Consider the following 12779-nt stretch of genomic DNA (forward strand, 5'->3'; position numbering starts at 1 on the left):
TTTTTCTTTTCTTTTTAGTATTTTGATCTTTGAACATGGATATAAAAAACTTGCAAGGTACAAGCCTGATCACAACAACAAAAAAAAAGGTTTTAAAAAAGAAAACACATTGAATGAAATGTGTTTTATTTTAAAGTTTTTACATCCATTTGTAAACAAACCAGGATATTAACAAATATTTAAAGCTTCAATAGTGAAGTAAAGCTTACTCTGTATGACTGGGAAATATTTCAGCATCCTGATGCATGATAAAAGCTTCATCATACCCACACTGCAAATGTCTGAATTTAAATGTGACATGACTACTTTTCGTCATGTAATATGAGGTATAGAAAATGTGTAAGAAGAAAATCAACGACAGAAGTTAATGATTTGCAGCAGGAGGAGGAACAAGGTAACGATGTCCAGATAGAGGTTGAGAGCAGCAAACACGTACTCCTCAGGAGAGATTTCATACTTCCTGTGTTTCCCCCCGAGAATTAGCTGAGTGTCAAACACCAAGTACTGCAGAGAGACAGGCAGACAAAGACGCTGTAACATCCCTGACATCTGAAGACAGTGTACTTGCATGATGAAAGAGAAAAGGGCATTTATTAGCTAGGCTCTGAAAACAAACACAGACTTTTTTTTTCTAGGGATGAGACTGTGCATATAAACAACAGACATAAATTATTGTGCAGCTTGAGTGCTGCAGTCGAAAATAAGTTGTGACTTGCTGCTGACAGCGTGTTCGGCTCTGCATGCAGGTTGCAGTCTGTTCCGCTAGTTGACAAGATGGGTCACAACATTTGCTGTTAGTGCCAAAAGCACTTAGGAAATGTGGCTGCACAAATGAAGCCCACTGCTGTTCTGAAGTGCATAATTGATGAAAGAATGAAAAGAATGAAAGGGCACAGGGGGGCATATGAGTTACATTAAGGACAGGGACTAATACTGGTGGCAGCCCACATGGCCTGTGGGATCAAAGCTTAGCCACAAACATTTGCTTGACTTTAGAGCTTCTTTAATGTCAGTTTCTGTCTTTTTCAAAACTTGTTTTCATTTGATTTTTGATGCAGATCGCTGCAGACAATCTCTGGCTGTCATGGAGGTATGAGTGTACTCACTAAAGAAAACAGCACAGTTCCCAGGTAGGCGTAGAAGATGTAGAGAAACTGCAGAAAGAAACAAGAGGTAAAATAAGCAGGGATGTAACAACACATCTTTGTAATTATTTATTCCACAAATGCGTGTAAGCACATTTAAAATTCAAATTACAACCAGCCTTTTCTAAGAAAATGCAGTGTGAATACTGTCAGCTCATTGTGTTTGGTAAAAATTTGAATGGGTGTTGGAATTTAACTTTAACTCCAACTCAACCCTCTTTCCAACTCTCCATCCAACCGTTTGTCCAACGCTCATTCCAAGTCAAATTCCAGTTCTACTCCCAACCCCAATCCCAATCTTCAAAACCATGGTTAATAAGGCTCTATAAAAATCAGTCCAGAGAATTTTGTAGCCTCAAATATGTTTTCTTTCAGAGTTTTGTGCTCTTGTCATTGACAGGAATTTAAATAGCATTAATCTATTTCTGTGTTAGTTTTGTTTTTTCCTTGTTCTGTTTGTCTTGTTTTTGCAGCATTGTGTGCTTTTGACTTGTGGATGGAAAAGTTAAAAATGACCAAAATAAATATCTAAAAAAAAAATGTATCTCCTATCCATCTATCATTACAACTTACCTGTTTGTCCTTGCTAAAGGAGAAGGATCCCCACAGCATGATGCTGCCACCATCATTATGTGCTCAGGTTGATGTGCAGTGTTAGATTCACCCCCACACGTAAGGTTGTTCTCTGTTGTTTTTGGCTTTTGTGACTTCTGGAGGTGTTTCATCTGAATGTGTTTTCCTTCCACTTTAGAATAATGCACTACTTTTTATGTTTCCATAAAACACAAAAAGTAGTCACACTTTCAGTTGTCTTGTTGCTAAAATGTGTTGAACAAATAAACTTGACTTGCCTTACTTTGGTTTGTCACATAAACACTAACACTTGCAAGGCACTGCATGGAAAGTGAAGTTAAAGCTATGTGACGATCCCCTTAAAATTGCAGCGTTCGTTTTCAGTTCCATTTGATCAAATTAAAACACTAAACATTGTGGACATTTGCTAATTCTCTAAACATTATGACCAGCAAATGCCAAGAACAGGGTTTTATAGTGATATGCATCATTCGGAGAGATGTGTCACCCCTTGGAGGTTTAAGAAGGTGTGTGTCCATCTTTATAGTCCATTCAGCTTATAGGTCACTGGCAATACAGTAGGATAATAAAACCAGGCAGACTGTAAAACATTTCTACTGCCCTGTCTGGTCTTACCGCAGACATGCATAAGCGCGACATTGTTACCTGTGATCGGATGATGGCACACATCAGTAAAAAGGAAAATAAGGACCAGGCAAACATCCACAAGCACCCAGCTCCAGCGGTAAAGTCCCACTGATGACAGAAACAAAGGAGAGGGAAAAAAAAAAAAAAAAAATATGATGATGCAGTGCTGAAGAAATTTTTTTTTATTTAAATGAATAAATAAAAGCTGCACAGAAATTCTTTCATTTATCCTGAAGGCCATCTGTGGTATTGCGGCTAAGCTGAGCGGCTCTGCAGGGAGTGAAATGACAAAGACATACTGGAGTTCCACATAAAAAGAACATCCTAATAGCTCTGGATATAATTGTCCAGAGCTATTAATCAACAAGCTGCAGCCGAGGCACCGAGGAGGACAGTAGATATGACCTACTGGCCCGCGTGGCCTTTTCAAACGGACAGTAAAAAGATGGCCCCTGTAGGAAGAACACTGATCACCTGAGGAGCTATGAGCTGAACATGCGAGGTGGCCTGTATGACATTTATTTCGCAGTGACAGAGATCAAAAGGCTCTGTGCGTAGTGTGAACTGCAGTGAAAGAGGTGTTGGGAGCTGCAAGATGAACGACCAGTTGTAAAACTTAACTGGTTGTGACTGTGGCCACTCACTCTGCCAATTCATTCATTTAGATCTACATTGTTTTATTCTTAGTAAGAACCAGGAACATTAGTAACATACTAACCTATACTTTCAGAAAACTCCTTACAGACATTCAGTAAGAAAAAAAAATCATAATCACGAAAACAGCAGCTTTTACTGAATATTCAGTCTATAACTGGGAGTGGAGCAACATAAAGACCACATTTTGCCTCTATGTCATGCAAACAAAATGAACTTAATTTGAAACACATATCCGCTTTGTAGTGAAGTGTTTTCATAAAAATGCCTAACACTTTTTTTCCCCACAGAATATTGTTTTATGAATACTTTATACTACAAACGTTTTCTATTGACGTTTGTCTTTTGTGGAGTCGTTAGATGAATAAGATATTAATGACTCCTGATCAAACCAGAAAGTACTTGAGTGATCTCCTTTCTATCTGTGCGACAAAATTAGATTACATAAAAGTACTTTAAATCATCAGTGGTCAAAGTGGGTAGAAAATAACCCCGACACGCAGTCAAAATAAAAAGTGTTGAGGCAGATGGCTGCGTTTTGAACAAAATCGCAAAAAGAAATTAAGACCTGCAACCCCACCAATTTGCTTGAGTTTTTTTCAAAATTACATTTTCTTATGTAACAGCTCAAAACCTTTAACAGACAACAAATAACAGAAGCACCATTCAGCTCCACCATAAACTAGAAAATTAGCTCATCTCAGAAAATATGTAGAATCTACTTTGTGTGAGTTTTATGTTTTGAGGCATCTTGTATCTCACTGCAGAAATGTGTCTAAACAAACACTTCTTTCTTTCTAAAGTAAAACAAAAATCTGCTTCCAGGAATTCTTCAAAGACTGAAGAGTTACTGTGTTTTCCAGTTCATACACAACACCGTAATAATTTGAAGCGACATTCCTCAACCTAACCAAAATGACTCCCCAAAATAAGCTTATGGCAACCGGTTTGTCTCTATTAGGCCATGAATTTTAGTCACAACATTTACAGAACATATAAGTTTGCAAATAGGCTTATTAATCATATAGATGTACAGTACATTTCCATCCCCATCATAATGTAACAAAGAAAACTCACACAAACACATAAACATATATTTGCAGCAGTCTTCAGGTAAATTCTATTACTGTTTACATGTGAGTTGCTAAAGTAGCAAAATCTCTTCTCAAGTCCTTTTTTGAGTAAACAAATTTATTAGCAGATTCATTATGAATGCTGTGACTTTGCAAGTAATCACAGATTTACAGTGAAAGCCTCAGCTCAGAGGAGTTCAGGCGAGCTGGTGGATGGGAGGAATTATTTGACTGACACAAACACCGATTTCAGCAATAATCATAGTTTTGCCTGGACAGCAATCCCATCGAAGCATTAAACCTCAGCCTGCGCTGCATCAGGAAACCTGGCCAACATGTTCCAGATGACTGCAACGGAAACACATCTCGCAGCGCGGATATTTATGAGAGGCCGATAAGCCGCTGTAGTTTATAAAATGTCACTTTTGGCTGTGCTGTAAAACACAAGCCCAGAGTGTGTGACTGATCTTACCTTTGACTGCATGGCAAATAGACTCATGCCAAAGGAAACAAGAGCCGTCGCGCCCATAGCCCACAGAACTGCCTCGGCTTCATAATACCTGCAGACAGATATATCAAACAGACGCTGCATGTTGGAGATGCATCTTGGAAGTAACCAGTTGTCAGTGAGTAGTTGCATTTAGCAAACTCAGATATTTTTTTTTTTACCTGGGATTTATGTGCAAAATTGACTAAAACTATTATATAATTGTGAAGAGGTATTAAAATGATTTACTGACATTATTTTTTGTTTCTAAACCAGATTTGGAAATTGAGTCAGAAATTTGGATCCGGCCTCTGGACTCAAAGCTTTATAGAGCCTCTTATCACAGCAATTACAGCTGAACATCTGTTACGTTCCTGGTTTTAACAACTCTTTTTTTTTTTTGGCCATTACTCTTGGCAAAAAAGCTCAAGAGGAATGGAGACGGTTTGTCAACAGCAAGTTATGCAATAAAAGGAGATGTACAGTATTAGTTTTTTGCCACAGCCAGTGTTTTGCATTAAACTAAAAAGTTTAATGAGCGCTTTTTTTAGTTAAGAGGATCCTGGAAATAGCTTTGATAGATTTGCAGTTCGATTTTCATTGTGGAATGGTAGTTTGAAGAGTGATCTGAGGGTTGTTGTTTTACAACCTAGCCTGACTTTAAACTCCACAACTTTTCTCCACTGACCTGCCTGCTGTCTTCCTGGTTCTGTTGTTGATTTTTAATACAAACCTGTAATGCTTTTAAACAATACCTGTATTTATACTAAGATTCAATTACTCACAATATTTCAGTATGTGACTTTTTTTTAAATTGAAGATATCAAACTAAAGGCATCTGAATTTAAATGCATGCCACACTTTTCAGAACGTTTAAACCATGCATTATTTTCACTCCACATTTATGAGGTCCTTTGTGCTGGTCTACAACTTAAAGTGCCAATAAAACGCATTAAAGTTTGTGGTTACAATGTGACAAAATGTGTAAAAGTTTAGAGCTATGGATATATATATTTTTTGCAAGACACTATATCTAAAATTTGAGCAAAATTCTATAAATATGATAATTTCCCAGGGTTAGAGATAGTCACTCCTGGGCTGATATTTCTGACATTTCTGACAGATTGACTTGTAGGTAAAAAAGAGATACCAGACTGACAGAATGTAATAAATAAATAAATAAAAAACATAACTACACAAAATTCTTCTGGTGCAGAGAAATTGATTTGAGTCCGTCATGCCTCTGGTTTATCCCCAGCCAAAATCTCGGAAAATGTGATGCCGTGGCCTGCGTTTTTGGATAGCCACCAAAAATGGTATCTAGTTTGATGCCTTCAAGCTTGGAGTCGAGCACGTTACCAGATTTGGATCAAATCGGATTATTATTGTGCAAATGAGTTGGTATCAGGTGGAGGTTATCCTCTGAAACAAACACTCACGCTGCCACAGATCCAAGCATCAGGCCCTCTGCGACAGTCTGAGAGAGAAAAAAAAGAGACAAACAGAAAAAAAACCCATTAAACAGAGCAAGGATGGTGGTGTTTTAATTTGCTGCCTGGATGGTGCTGCTTCTACTCACAAACAAACCCAGAGCTATAAAATTGAGGGGCACTTGGCGACGGATGTTATCGCAGCAGGACAAAACCAGAATAAGGACCACCACCACTGACCTGTTAAACGGTGAGCATAGCGTGCATCATAAATATCAAATAAGCAGCCTATAAAAAGACAAATGCAGTGAAACTACTGCTGTGTAGCTGGTAGTTCCTCGGGTTGCTGCATGGAAGTTTTTAATGAACTAAAAATGGCATGGATCAAGGATGACAACGGTTAAATCAGAGTGTTTTGACTTACATCATGGTGTAGGAGAACCAGTAGTTCTCATGAACCCAAGACTTCAGTGTGTCCCTGTTATTTGATAAGAAAAACAGAGCACTGTTTAATAGAGGCATAATTTATTTAATAGAAGCAGAGGAATGAATGCCTGCTGCAAGTGTAACACAGGACAGAGCATTTCACATGCAGGGTTTGAACATCATGTCAGAAAATGCAGTTGCAGCCTTTTGCTGCGAAACACAAATGCTTCAATTTAATGCAAACTAAAACATAATCTCTACTGTACCATTAGGTGCCACTGTAGGATATAAGCCATGATGATGCTCATATATCCATGGTGGCAACTCGGCTTTTGTTACTTTTGCATGAGGCGTGCTTTCACACGAAGGCAGGCCACGCGGCAGCTATTTTTATGGAGAGACTTCTGACAGGGATTCAAAGAACTCCTTAGAGAGTCTGTGTCTCACCAGTAAAGAAAGGCACAGATGATCCCAACAGTAAGCAGCAGCTGAATCATCAAGGTCAGGTAGACTTTCCGTACAAAACCTGTTAAACAGAAGAAGAGAAAACGGAAAGCAAAGCAAAGCAGAGAGAAATGAAAAAGACACAACAACATGGAGAGTTTGTCAAAGGAATGCAGGCTGGAGGATGATGTTGTTTATGCTGTGCACTATTAAAAATGGAATTTGTTTTCAGTGACTCTGCATCAAATCCTAAAGAAGAACAAAACCTTAGATAGTGAGAAAGACGTTCATCCCCCTGACCTTCTCTTTCTTTAGCTCTCACCTCGCCATATCGCAGCGACACTGAAACCAATCTCCTCTGATTCGCTGGCGTATAGAGGCGGAGCCTGACCGCCATACTGGTCACCTCCAAATGCAGGTGGGTCCTCCGGATGGATCATGTTGTTGTAGGACTCAGGAGGAGAGATGACTGCAATGTTCCCCTTGCCAACCTACAACGTTGGTCAGAAGTTTACAGAAATTCATTATCAGCATATAGTAGGTCCAAAGTTTATGCACTCAAAACAAGACTGCAACTGGAAAGGGAAGTTTCCAAACCAAATTTATTTGTATAGGACATTTCAGCAACAGCAACGCTGACCCCTGAGCTGCAGGGGTCAGTATAAAAACTTTACAACTGGGATCACATGTTCTTTTTTCCTAGTTTTAATGAGGATGCGAGCAGCAGCGTTCTGGATCAGCTGCACCTGTAGCAGTTATCAATTCAACTAAAGATAAACAAACGGCTGAGTTTCTCAAGATATTGCTACAACATCAGTTCTTTAATCCAGGAAATGTTCTACAGGTGATAGAAGACCAACTTTGTTATTGTCATTTAATTTTTCAGTATCATTCAAGCATCACACTAGTTGATAATTTATTGTTTGTGCTTCAAAGTTGGGTGACTGAGAGTAAACCAAGTTCAAAATAACTCTACATATTCCCTCTAAAAGAGAGATCAACTACTGAGCCAAAATTATGTTAATGTACACAAAAAGTGTCACATTTCTCTCTAACAAAATATTTCCCTGTGTGGTAAATGAATAAACTTAGATCTGGGCACACAGTTGTTTTCAAAACGCAGTGCCATCATTTCATACCTGAAAAAGGATGGTAAAAATGAAAGCTTGACTTTCATTTTCAAGCTATTCGTTTGTATTTACAAGCAGTGTTTATTTGGATTAAATAAATGTTTTATGATATCACGATGATGATGTCTTTTACTGAGATTAGTTATGTCATAAACCCTCAGTTAAAATACAGTTTACAGCATACATTACAAGACTACCTCTGGTATTCAGATGTCACTGACCTGGTATGCCATTCCTGTGTAGGAGTTTTGTTCATAGTTCGAAGGGCTGTAGGGAGGAGGGCGAAGTTCATATCCTTCATCGGTGCTGCTATTTGTTTGCTCCATTTCACTAATTTCAATAACCCGATCTTTTTCGTCAACAAAACTGAGAAGAGAGAAGACACAACACACATGAAGGTAAGTTAGGGTGATAGCGCAGGCCCAGAGGCATCCTTTTAGACAGTATCTGGGGTTTCATCAGTGATGCTAAACTGGCAAATGGGGCGCTGTCAGCAGGGAACAAATAAATGGGTAATTACAAAATGATGCATTGCACAAACACACAGTGAGCCATAACTAACATCCATAATTACAGCCTTAACCCCCCCAACTTAATGGAGCTGTATGTATTTTTAATGGTCAGAGAGAACGTGGTTAATTGATCTCAGAGGAAATCCAGCTGTCGTCATGAAAGACAAGGCACACAGAGCAGAAAGAATAATAATAATAATAGAAATATTGAGAATTTGGTTTTATAAGTAGCAAGAAAATAAAAGACATTTTTCCCTTTAAGTTGGTATTTCTGAGCAAGTCATAATTAGTGCATCAATGATCAGTGCTCTGCAATATAAAGTGGTGGTAAAGCAATGATGAGGAGCAGTAAGAGAGCACACTGAATAGCTTCAAACAGTAGCACTTTAAAATAAACCCACCAGTGATACAATAACATTAATTCTCTGGGGGGGGGGGGTTGTAAATTAATTCATCTTTTGCTCTTATAAGGAATCATCTAAGAGATAAAAATCCTCTTCTGTTCTCTACTCAGGCTTCGTCAGGCAGCCAACACAATGAAGTGAAACTACATGATAAGACATGAAGTGGACTCGGTTTCTGTTCAGACTCAAAAGTGTCATTATTTCCAGCATGAGAAAAAAAGCTTTTTTTAAAATTTATTTAAAGAACCCTTTGTGTATTTAAAATCTTGTAAGAGGTATTTAATTAAGGTTGATGTTGAAAGAAGCTGATTACAACCACAGTTCATAATGTATTGCCTTACCTCTGCTGTGACAGCCAGGAAGCAGTTGTTCCTCTTTAGGGCAAAGTCTACCTGCTATCAGCTGGTTCCCACAGAGACAGGACTTTAGCTCCTGAGGGAGAGGATGGGGTGCGGCATTAGGCTTAATGGGATATTCAGATGAAGAAAGCTGACACTGAGTCAGAATAAATTAAGCTTTTCTTTTTTGTCTCTTGCTCACCAACATTGATTTACTATGACCTTTAGAATAATTGCATATGCTTGCTTTAATAAAGGTATGTTTTTGGGGTCCATATCCTTTCATGAGACACTGCTTACTGTTCGAGATAACTCTGTGGCTTTCCCGCTTTACAGAACAAACAGAGAAAGAGAGAGAGAGAAAATAACAATGGCCGTCGTTGAAATCGTTTGAGTCATCTGGCCTTCACGGTTCACCTTGGTTACCTATTGATGGCACTCTGCCTGTGGATGTCATCCACCAACAAAGAAATGGATGAGTGATGCATGCCGTCAGGCCGTCCTGTTTTAAAAGATTACAGATGTCGGGTCACACCAGAAGAGAAGAATAGCTAAAAGAACGACTTGAAGCCAAAATACATGAAATAATATAGGTCAATACAGTCTTAGCGCTTCTTCACGGAGAACTGCCACTAAAAGGGTTATACAGAGGAATCCATCCATGAATCAGAGAGCAGCCAAGCGTGAACCTACTTTCTATAAAACTGTCTATTACAGTTGATTACACACAGTTTAAAGGATATATAGAAGCAAATGTTCAAGAAAATTTCATTAAATTCCATTCCAGCAAATCTGCAGCCTGAGCAGCTCAGCTTATGATTTCACATTAAGAGGTGTGACAGACACGTGGTGATTACACAGAAACCTCTCAACAATTAAACTGACGACTTCAGAGCATCCAGGTGCCAACACACAGAGTCGGGGTACGGAGCAAAAACAAGACGATTCCTTCCAGGTAATTTCACCCAGACTGCCATGTTTATGTATTTATACATCAAGTGAACACTTGGGGGCACTAGTCTCCTGTGCTTCCTCTGCTAATTGCAGTCATTTGATTGTGGCTCTGGCCCTTCACATGCTGTCACCTCCCCACCCACCCAACAACTCCAAATCCTCCAGAGAGCTCTCTTAAAACCCGGCTGCCTCTTCATCTTATCTGCTGGATCAAATCCTTCATTTCAGTCGCCAACGTGTGATATTTGTGCTCTTTTCAAAGCGTTGCCAAAGTAAAAAAATAAAAATAAAAAATACAAGAACAAATCACATCGTTTCCTATGTTCACAAAGCGATAAATAAATAAATAAGATAAAGCGAGAACAAAATGAAGACGTCATATTTGAAGGCACAGACAGCGTTTTGCGCCACAAACACAGGCTCTCGGCTCTGTTCGCGGCTGATTGGTGTGTCAGTCAACACAAGCTGGATTTACAATGCCTGCTCAAATCTGATGAGCCCCGCTCCCACCTCTGCATCAGATCTCGGCTGGATTTGAATGGGCGGCACAACAAACACAGTCACATTTGAGCAGGCAGTTGAAATCAAGCCTGTGTTGACATACCAATCAGTGGGAGGCCAAATTTGAAATGGATCAGATTGCCTCGGAGCCGTCCAAACCAGAGAAATGCGGGGCTCATGAAGCATAATGTGTGATGAACAGAGAGATATGGTCTGTCCAGCCATCCATCCATCCATCATTCTACCTGTCTTACATGTAAAGAATAGGAAGGAAGCAAAAAAAAAAGGATGGAGAAAGGGCGATAGAAATACTGAGGTGTATCTCTACATGTGGTGACAGTCCTGTTTTGTTTGCTGTGATGCTCTTTGGGGCTTCTGGGACTGATAGAGGGGAGTGTTACAGTGTCAGCGGCGAAGAAGAGATGTAGCCATCATGAGAGTCTCTCTTTCTGCTTTCGTATGCTGCTGTGAATAACTGCTTCGTGGCCGGCCTGCCCACAGAAGGATTTATTTGAAGAATTGAAAGTGTGGTTTGTGTGGCCTCAGAGAGCCCTAGCGCCGGTCCACGGATCCGTGCTACAAGACGCCCCTTCATTTCTAATTTACAACCCTTCTGGAGCTGCTAATATAGAATTTCTCCAGGATGTATTGCTGATGAGAAAGTTCAGCGAAGGCTCATGCTATACAGTGTGTTACTGTAAATTATGTGGCATTCTGTGCTAATTTACGCCTAACGTCCTCAGCTCTAGCGTGAGGAAGGTTTTTTGGGGTTTTTTTTTTGTTGAGTTCAAGCAAAAATTAAAATGACTCTCAATGGAAGCCAAATCAGCACAGCACTGGATTTTAGAAACAGAGAAGTTACATTATCTTGTTAAGCAAATGAGTATAACACAAAAGACACAGCTGTAGTTTAACAAATGGGCATGATTAAGTGAATAAATGCTTGTTATCAATTATTTTAAACTGAATATATTACATTGTGGCAATGAACACTGAACTTAACAAGAATTTATCCTCATTGGCTACAACGTTGACATTAGTTAGAGAGCTCCATTAAATATATAATTCTAGACAAACTTAATTTAAACATATTTAACAAAATGCTTATTGGGCTATCATTGACTGTGCTAACATATGTAGACAGCATTCAGTTAAAGTTATTTTTCATCCCTCACATCAATTTGTCTTTGAAAATAACTTAACCCTTGTGTTGTCTTGCGGGTCAAAAGTGACCCATTACCATGTTTAGCAGTAGAAAAAATACCCTAAACCATATTTATCCAACTTGAAATTTTATGAGTTTTCCTAAATTGACCCCATCATTAGAAAAAGTGAAACTTTGTTCTTGTTTATATTTCCATGTGGGCTGTACACCACTAGGGTACAAGGATTGTGGGTCATCTTGGACCCGTGAATTATAAAACCAATTAAACACCAGAAAAAGAGTTCAAAGCCACACACAAACGCTCTCTAACACACCCACACACACACACACACACATATAAAAAAAACTGGATTGATGTACAAATTGAACTTGCGTTTGACCTGCACCTGCCCTCTCAATCTGCAGCTAACCCCTCACATCAAGCTCCTAAACACAACAGAAAACAATCTCATACATAAAAAAAACAAATTAGGTATAGAGGATATGAAGGTATGCTGAATTTGAGTATCCCTAGTTGTTTTTTTGCTGAGGCCATGAGTTTCACTAACAGGTGCTACGTTGTACGTTTGCACATTTTGTCCTACATGGGATCTTCAGCATAAGAAGATGAACATCTTATGTTGAACAAATTCTTGTGCTGAAGATGTTCAACGTAGGAGCGCCTTCATATGGTGAAGAACATCTTCAAAATGGTCAACACAAGATGTTCAAGAAAATCTTGAACATCTTGTGTTGACCATTTTGTGTTCAACGTGGGATTTTCTTCATCCTATGTTCAACATGGGGAGTGAAGCATAGGATGATCTTCGTCTTATGTTGAAGATGTTCAACATAAGAAGATGCTCAACATAAGAGCATCTTTATAAGATGAAGAACATCTCCATCTCATGGGGAT

At 39.0% G+C, this 12779-nt stretch overlaps 1 protein-coding gene across 1 annotated transcript; it reads right to left on the reverse strand.

Moving 5' to 3' along the window:
* Window positions 1-125: 125 nt before the first annotated feature.
* Window positions 126-8364, reverse strand: LOC116717213 (protein lifeguard 1). The gene is made up of 10 exons (XM_032558432.1): window positions 8232-8364; window positions 7203-7371; window positions 6884-6962; window positions 6435-6488; window positions 6160-6250; window positions 6020-6057; window positions 4566-4653; window positions 2385-2474; window positions 1107-1154; window positions 126-504 (listed from the first exon to the last, which is right to left on the reverse strand). Exons 1-10 carry the CDS (start codon window positions 8334-8336, stop codon window positions 352-354), a joined length of 915 nt encoding a protein of 304 aa, XP_032414323.1. The 5' UTR covers window positions 8337-8364; the 3' UTR covers window positions 126-351.
* Window positions 8365-12779: the final 4415 nt, after the last annotated feature.

Source organism: Xiphophorus hellerii, chromosome 3, assembly GCF_003331165.1.
Source record: "Xiphophorus hellerii strain 12219 chromosome 3, Xiphophorus_hellerii-4.1, whole genome shotgun sequence".
In the NCBI taxonomy this organism is placed as follows: Eukaryota; Metazoa; Chordata; class Actinopteri; order Cyprinodontiformes; family Poeciliidae; genus Xiphophorus; species Xiphophorus hellerii.

Excerpts from the sequence above, each read along its gene's own strand:
- LOC116717213 (XM_032558432.1), bottom strand. The coding sequence starts at position 8,336 with ATGGAGCAAACAAATAGCAGCACCGATGAAGGATATGAACTTCGCCCT. Across the intron at positions 6,251-6,434 it reads TGGTTCTCCTACACCATGAT|GTCAGTGGTGGTGGTCCTTA; the intron begins GTAAGTCAAAAC and ends ACCGTTTAACAG. Across the intron at positions 2,475-4,565 it reads TATTTGCCATGCAGTCAAAG|TGGGACTTTACCGCTGGAGC; the intron begins GTAAGATCAGTC and ends TTCTGTCATCAG.